This window comes from Salvelinus fontinalis, chromosome 20 (assembly GCF_029448725.1).
Source record: "Salvelinus fontinalis isolate EN_2023a chromosome 20, ASM2944872v1, whole genome shotgun sequence".
NCBI lineage: Eukaryota > Metazoa > Chordata > Actinopteri > Salmoniformes > Salmonidae > Salvelinus > Salvelinus fontinalis.
This window is the reverse complement of record NC_074684.1, coordinates 22,326,368-22,335,093: the sequence shown is the minus strand read 5'-3', so window position 1 is coordinate 22,335,093 and position 8,726 is coordinate 22,326,368. Positions and strand designations below refer to the sequence as shown.

The 8,726-nt window shown below is 43.1% G+C and overlaps 1 protein-coding gene across 1 annotated transcript in view; it reads left to right on the top strand.

Moving 5' to 3' along the window:
- Window positions 1–782: 782 nt before the first annotated feature.
- LOC129817120 (A-kinase anchor protein 7-like) overlaps window positions 783–8,726 on the top strand; it is a gene marked incomplete at its 5' end in the record, with an annotated part of 46,161 nt that continues 38,217 nt past the window's right edge. The window contains 2 exons of the mRNA XM_055872060.1: window positions 783–859; window positions 1,314–1,471. Coding sequence (XP_055728035.1) covers window positions 783–859; window positions 1,314–1,471 — 235 coding nt within the window. The remainder of the gene's footprint in view (window positions 860–1,313; window positions 1,472–8,726) is intronic.

Genomic DNA, 8,726 nt, shown 5'->3' with positions numbered 1-8,726 from the left:
TGAGCTTCACGGTTTGTTTTGTATTGTTTATTGTTTTGTCAGCGTCATTTGAGTTAATAAAGAGAAAATGTACGCACACCACGCTGCACCTTGGTCCGCTCCTTTCAACAGCCGTGACACTAGGTTTCTTCCTAGGTTTTGGCCTTTCTAGGGAGTTTTTCCTAGCCACCGTGCTTCTACACCTGAATTGCTTGCTGTTTGGGGTTTTATGCTGGGTTTCTGTACAGCACTTTGAGATATCAACTGATGTAAGAGGGGCTTTATAAATAAATTTGATTTGATATAGTTGCTGCTGAGGAAAGTCACTTGCATTGCAATGTGAAGGAGCTCATCGCCCCTGGTAATAAATATATATATATATATATATAACCTATTATCATCACAGAAATGCGCTAAATGAGTGGAACCTGGTCTCTTTGATTCCAAAGTTTGAGGGTGGAGCGTGACAGCTTTTCATTGACTCTGTGTAAAACAGCATCTACTTCTTCCACATTGTAATTTGGAACAGCGATTGAGGAAGTCAACTAAACCATTCCATTGTTTCTGCAACTACATCCCCCTAACAAGCAATGTTTACAATGTGTTCTACCCTCTTGTGGCTTTGAGACTCTATTGACTCTTGTCAAGGAGTGACATTTAAGTAGTCCAACCTCAATGGAAAATTGAAAGACTTAACTTCACTAGCTACTTGCTGTTTATTATCTATGCATAGTCACTTACCCCTACCTACATGTACAAATTGCCTTGACTAACCTTGCACCCCTGCACATTGCCTGCACATTTTTCGGGCTCTGGTGCCTGTAGCCAGTCTCCACATCACGCTGGTGACCCACTTGGCCAGTCAAGAGGAAGTAAACTTGTGAGTATCTGCAGCTGATCTCACCTATTTCAACCAAACAGCCACCCTCTGTTTATAGATGGCAGATGCCATATTCTGTCTGTTTCTATATCCTACACATTTGTAGTGAGACTATTGATTAAAATATAATTTGTCCATAGGTGAAAATATTCAGTGCAGTGTGGTATTTTCTGAAAACATACAGTAAAACTCAATGTAGGCAACCACTCATACTTTTTTGAACCCCCATAGCCACTAAATATATAGTCCTAGAACTGTATCTCCCTATGACTAACACATGGCTACATGTCTGACTGTGTACACATCCCAGGAAATGTACATTTGCATCAATAAATACTGCAGGGGTAAATGTATGTATTAGCCTGACTGGCCAGTGTGTGACTGTGGTGGAAAGAGGATGAAGTAGAGAGAGAGAGGGATGGAGGGGATTAATGCTGTGCTCTGCTGACTGCAGGGCAGTGTGTGCAGTGGCCCAGATGAAGGCATCGCTGCAGGACCTGCTGCGGGGGCGAGAGCTCATACTGCCCTTCCACAGCATCGGACACTTCAGGAAGCTGGCGTTTTGTAGAACCTTGTCAAACTGGTCCAGATCGCATGTGGGTTCTACTGCTAGTCGGCTGCTGCTCCCCCACCCAACCCCCCTCTCCTTACTCTCCCTCTTCCCATCCTCCTCCACCTGCTTTTATCCCATGTGCGGAATCTTTGACGTCACTCACCGTGCCTTTCTAGCTGTATATTGATGTGAGTTGGGCTGCCAATTTTAGAATAAATCTGTGTATATGAGGATTGTTTTTAGCCATTTTAAATGGTATGCTTTCATAAATTATTATTTAAGCTGCAATATCAATTATTTATACAGCACATTTCAGACATGGAATGCAACGCAATGTGAGTCACAGGAGGAAAAAAAATATCGAATTAACAATGAAAATAACTTAAATATTTACTACATAAAAGGATAAACTAAAGAATAACAATTAAATGAATGACTAAAAAGCACCCTAAGGAAAAGCGACGCTAAAAAGGTATGTTTTAAGAATGTCCACAGTTTCATTCCCCCTTTACTCAGTAATTTGTTGGAGCACCTTTGGCGGCGATTACAGCCTCGAGTCTCTTTGGGTTAGAAGCTACAAGCTTGGCACACCTTTATATGGGGAGTTTCTCACATTCTTCTCTGCAGATCCTCTCAAGCTCTGTCAGGTTGGGTGGGGAGCGTCGATGCACAGCTATTTTCAGGTCTCTCCAGAGATGTTCGATCTGGTTCAAGTCCAGGCTCTGGCTGGGCCACTCAAGGACATTCAGAGACTTGTCTCAAAGCTGTGTGCTTAGGATCATTGTCCTGTTGGAAGGTGATCCTTCGCCCCAGTCTGAGAACCTGCTCCAGAGTGCCCAGGACTTCATCAAGGATCTCTCTGTACTTTACTCCGTTCATCTTTCCCTCGATGCTGACTAGTCTCCCAGTCTCTGCCGCTGAAAAACATCCCCACAGCATGATGCTGCCACCACCATGCTTCACCGTAGGGATGGTGCCAGGTTTCCTCCAGATGTGACGCTTGGCATTCAGGCTAAAGTGTTCAATCTTGGTTTCATCAGACCAGAGAATCTTGTTTGTAATGGTCTGAGTCCTTTAGGTGTGTTTTGGCAAGCTCAAAACGGGCTTCCACTCTACCGTAAAGGCCTCATTGGTGCAGTGCTGCAGAGATTGTGGAAGGTTCTCCCATCTCCACAGAGGAACTCTAGAGCTCTGTCAGAGTGACCATCAGGTTCTTGGTCACCTCCCTGACCAAGGCCCTTCTCCCCCGATTGCTCAATTTGGCTGGGCGGCCAGCTCTAGGAAGAGTCTTGGTGGTTCCAAACTTCTTCCATTTAAGAATGATGGGGGACACTGTGTTCTTGGGGACCTTCAATGCTGCAGACATTTCTTGGTACCCTTTCCCAGATCTGTGCCTTGACACAATCCTGTCTCGGAGCTCTACAAATCATCAAATCAAGTTATATAGCCCTTCGTACATCAGCTAATATCTCAAAGTGCTGTACAGAAACCCAGCCTAAAACCCCAAACAGCAAGCAATGCAGGTGTAGAAGCACAGTGGCTAGGAAAAACTCCCTAGAAAGGCCAAAACCTAGGAAGAAACCTAGAGAGGAACCAGGCTATGAGGGGTGGCCAGTTTTCTTCTGGCTGTGCCGGGTGGAGATTATAACAGAACATGGCCAAGATGTTCAAAATGTTCTTAAGTGACAAGCATGGTCAAATAATAATCAGGAATAAATGTCAGTTGGCTTTTCATAGCCGATCATTAAGAGTTGAAAGCAGCAGGTCTGGGACAGGTAGGGGTTCCATAACCGCAGGCAGAACAGTTGAAACTGGAACAGCAGCAAGGCCAGGTGGACTGGGGACAGCAAGGAGTCATCATGCCTGGTAGTCCTGACGTATGGTCCTAGGGCTCAGGTTCTCCGAGAGAGAGAAAGAAAGAGAGAAGGAGAGAATTAGAGAGAGCCAAGATTTTCAAAATGTTCATAAATGACAAGCATGGTCAAATAATAATCAGGAATAAATGTAATTTGGCTTTTCATAGCCGATCATTAAGAGTTGAAAGCAGCAGGTCTGGGACAGGTAGGGGTTCCATAACCGCAGGCAGAACAGTTGAAACTGGAACAGCAGCAAGGCCAGGTGGACTGGGGACAGCAAGGAGTCATCATGCCCGGTAGTCCTGACGTATGGTCCTAGGGCTCAGGTTCTCCGAGAGAGAGAAAGAAAGAGAGACGGAGAGAATTAGAGAGAGCCAAGATTTTCAAAATGTTCATAAATGACAAGCATGGTCAAATAATAATCAGGAATAAATGTCATTTGGCTTTTCATAGCCGATCATTAAGAGTTGAAAGCAGCAGGTCTGGGACAGGTAGGGGTTCCATAACTGCAGGCAGAACAGTTGAAACTGGAACAGCAGCAAGGCCAGGTGGACTGGGGACAGCAAGGAGTCATCGTGCCCGGTAGTCCTGGCGTATGGTCCTAGGGCTCAGGTTGTCCGAGAGAGAGAAAGAAAGAGAGAAGGAGAGAATTAGAGAGAGCATATTTAAATTCACACAGGACACTGGATAAGACAGGAGAAGTACTCCAGATATAACCAACTGACCCTAGCCCCCCGACACATAAACTACTGCAGCATAAATACTGGAGGCTGAGACAGGAGGGGTCAGGAGACACTGTGGCCCCATCCGATGATACCCCCGGACAGGGCCAAACAGGAAGGATATAACCCCACCCACTTTGCCAAAGCACAGCCCCCACACCACTAGAGGGATATCTTCAACCACCAACTTACAATCCTGAGACAAGGCCGAGTATAGCCCACAAAGATCTCCACCACAGCACAAACCAAGGGGGGGCGCCAACCCAGACAGGAAGATCACGTCAGTGACTCAATCCACTCAAGTGACGCACCCCTCCTAGGGACGGCATGAAAGAGCACCAGTAAGCCAGTGACTCAGCCCCTGTAATAGGGTTAGAGGCAGAGAATCCCAGTGGAGAGAGGGGAACCGGCCAGGCAGAGACAGCAAGGGCGGTTCGTTGCTCCAGAGCCTTTCCGTTCACCTTCACACTCCTGGGCCAGACTACACTCAATCATATGACCTACTGAAGAGATATGTCTTCAGTAAAGACTTAAAGGTTGAGACCGAGTCTGCGTCTCTCACATGGGTAGGCAGACCCATGTGAGAGAGACTTCATTCGACCTCAGAGACTTCCTTCGACCTCATAGCCTGGTTTTTGCTCTGACATGCACTGTCAACAGTGGGACCTGTTATATAGACAAGTGTGTGCCTTTCCAAATCATGTCCAATCAATTGATTTTACCAAGTTGTAGAAACATCAAGGATGATCAATGGAAACAGGATGCACGTTAGCTCAATTGAGTCTCATAGCAAATGGTCTGAGTACTTGTGTAAAGTGTGGCGGATGAATCAGAATTAGTTGGGTAACATAGATAATTAAGATGTTTTATTTGCATAATATGCTTATGTGAGATACTTGTCATTAGAATGTATCCCTTTGGACTATAGTGTTGGCAGTTGCACTTTTCCCTCTCTAGGGCTCAGTCACTTGGGGCCCAGAGAGGGGAGAGGTCAGGCTTGTCTTTCACATGTCCCTGGTGCTATGCAGAATATCAGAAAGGGAAGAGGACAGAATGGAACATTGTCTTCATATGTGAATGTGTCTTTACCTATTCTTAAACCATGTGATGGGATAGCGTGATTAATGGGGAACCAATTACTTGTCTCCACAATGTCTGTGCGCCAGTCACTCCCTCCTTTTCCCATTGGGGGGAGGTGTATGGCCGTGTCTGGAAACATTGTATGTCCTCTCTGATCTTGCACTTATCCTGGGATAGTGTATGACCTAGAGGCTCACTCCCCTCGGTGAGCTTGTCCAGGAGTGGGGTCAGGAGGGGGTTTACTTGAGATGGGAGTATCTAGAGTTGACATTTGATATATGCCATTGGATGAGTTGGTGTTTTTGTACTATGAAGTACCAGGAACGAGATTAGAACCTCGTCTTAGAGACCAAACTGAACGATAATGTATAGCGAATGCTATCTGGCTATGGAATACTCCTCTCTCAAGTAAAAGTCTTTCTTCGTGAACAGTTCCTAATATATCTGTGGTTTCTCATGTCGACTAGGGGGGTGGATCTTGGCTATAAAAGATCTTTGTAATTTTCTGTAGACACTCTCAACTGTTCAATAGAAATAGTGAATTGTTGAAAGTCAAATGCTATTGCAAAGCTTATTATTATTAAAGATGTAGTTTAGGTATAATTCTGACTTGTGTGTGAAGTTTTTCTCTCTCTCCTCATTCGGTAATACAGAAATATGCCACCACATTTGGCGACGAGGATGGGATGTGAATCCTCACTCGGTGACTGCTCCTGAAGATCTGGGCAAATCGTGCACGAGGGATCCCTCAAACTTGGGATCTCAGGGAAACCACACTTCGGGAACGAAGCAGATGGACCCACCTTTGATCTGAGAGGCAGCGAGCCGAGTGGATACCACATTTTAAGCTTAGTTTTTTTTAAAGAAAGAGGTGAGCAAACCACACTTGAAGTCGAGTTTTTAACTTTGACTGGTGTGTAGTTTGTAACTCTCCTCATTTGGTAAAGCAGAAATATGCCAACACAAAAGTAAGAATTCATTATGGGGTATTGGTTGTAGGTTGATGTGGGAAAATGTTTTTAACCTGTCTAGGACTGGGGTGCCGCTAGCGGCACCCCCCCCCCCACCCCCACTGAAAAGGCAGAGCCGCGGAATTCCCCAAAAATATTTTTAAAAAATATTTAACTTTCACACATTAAAGTCCAATACAGCTAATGAAAGACACAGATCTTGTGAATCCAGCCAACATGTCCGATTTTTAAAATGTTTTACAGGGAAGACACAATATGTAAAGATGTAAATCTATTAGCTAAACACATTAGCATAATCCACCATCTTTTCTTTGTCCACCAACACCAGTAGCTATCACCAATTCGGCTAAACTAAGATATTGATAGCCACTAACCAAGAAAAAAACTCATCAGATGACAGTCTGATAACATATTTATGGTATAGGATAGGTTTTGTTAGAAAAATGTGCATATTTCAGGTAGATGTCATAGTTTACAATTGCACCCACCATCACAAATGGACTAGAATAATTACAATGAGCAACGTGTTTACCTAACTACTAATCATCAAACATTTCGTAAAAATACACAGCATACACTAATCGAAAGACACAGATCCTGTGAATACAGACAATATTTCAGATTTTCTAAGTGTCTTACAGCGAAAACACAATAAATTGTTATATTAGCATACCACATATGCAAACGTTACCAGAGCATTGATTCTAGCCAAAGAGAGCGATAACGTAAACATCGCCAAAATATATACATTTTTTCACTAACCTTCTCAGAATTCTTCCGATGACACTCCTGTAACATCATATTACACAATCCATATACAGTTTGTTCGAAAATGTGCATATTTAGCCACCAAAATCATGGTTAGACAATGACAAAAGTAGCTCAGCTGGTCAGACAATGTCGTGCACCATATTAGACAGTGATCTAGTCTTATACATAAATACTCATAAACTTAACTAAAAAATACAGGGTGGACAGCGATTGATAGACAATTTAATTCTTAATACAATCGCGGAATTACATTTTTTTAATTATCCTTACTTTTCAATACAGTTTGCGCCAAGCGAAGCTACGTCAAACAAGATGGCGTCCTAAGCCATTAATATTTTTCGACAGAAACACGATTTATCATAATAAATTGTTCCTACTTTGAGCTGTTCTTCCATCAGAATCTTGGTCAAAGAATCCTTTCTTGGGTCTAATCGTCTTTTGGTGGAAAGCTGTCCTCTTGCCATGTGGAAATGCCAACTGCGTTCGGCATGAACTGGAAACCTGCCCGGCTCTTCAAAAAGTCTCAGAAATAAATGTCCCAAAATCGCACTAAACGGGTATAAATTGCTATAAAACGGTTTAAATTAACTACCTTATGATGTTTTTAACTCCTATAACGAGTAGAAACATGACCGGAGAAATATTACTCCCTACACTAATGCTTGGAACAAGTGCGGGTCGGTGTCCTCCGCGCGCCTGACGCAACTGGAAAAGAGTTCCTACCTACAGGTTTTTTTGATTTATAGTGGCTGTGATTGGGCAATCGACACCATTCAAATCGTCATCACGTAAAGGCATCCAGGGGAAGACGTAAGCAGTGTCTGTATGCTCATAGCTATAACAGTGGCCTTCAAACTGACTCCAGATCAGGGGCCAAAATGTGTGAAATCTGACTCCATGTCAGGGAAATTGCTGTAGAATGAGTTCTGTTCCACTCAGAGACAAAGTTCCAACGCCTATAGAAACTATAGACTGTTTTCTATCCAATAATAGTAATAATATGCATATTGTACGATCAAGAATTTAGTAGGAAGCCGTTTAAAAAATTACACGATTTACATAAATAGTGACAACAGCACCCCCTAGCCTCAACAGGTTAATACATTTGAGAAATGCTGTAATGTGACAAAATTTGGAAGAAGTCAAGGGATCTGAGTACTTTCTGAAATCACTATGTATAAACTGCACAACATGGAACCTTGTTGAACGCCACATGTGATATGTTTTCTCTGAGTTATGTTCACCAAGTGTAACATTAACGGTTAAATAGGTCCTAAACCAATTTAGGACCGGAGAATGTAACCTTTTGGGCGATCCGATCAAATTCACATAGTGTGTTATAGATGGGGCTGTGGCGGTCACGAACCACTACTCACATACATGACTCTCCATCATGTGATCGGGTCTTTCTCACAGGCTACAAGTGAAGACAGACCCATCGGGGACGCAACTGTGAGTGTCCTTATCCAATTCTGAGGTGCATATTGAAGATATTGGAATAACTGTCCACATTTTACTTTTCATCAGCCAACAAGATGAGTAGGCTTAACGAACAGCAAAAACACTAGCGTATGTCAATCTACTATCCCCCATAGTACAAAAGTTGACATTCTGTGCCAGAAATAAATATTCCGAACATGGTCTGGGACAGTTGTGGGATGCGCTAGATCCCAAATTTAATACCACTAGCATCAACCTTTTTACGCAATGTATGCATAAGATCACAACATTTAGCTTAAAATGTTGGTAGCCTAATAGTTCATTTCTTCACAAGCGCAGCTATGCGCTCATTGTAGTAGGCTGTAAGCACAAATGTTCCATTAGCAGAAAACACCATTATCAAAGTGACCGCAAATGCAATTATGCATGTAATGCTTTTATTATAAAGGTGCATTTTTATGGTGAAAAATATCT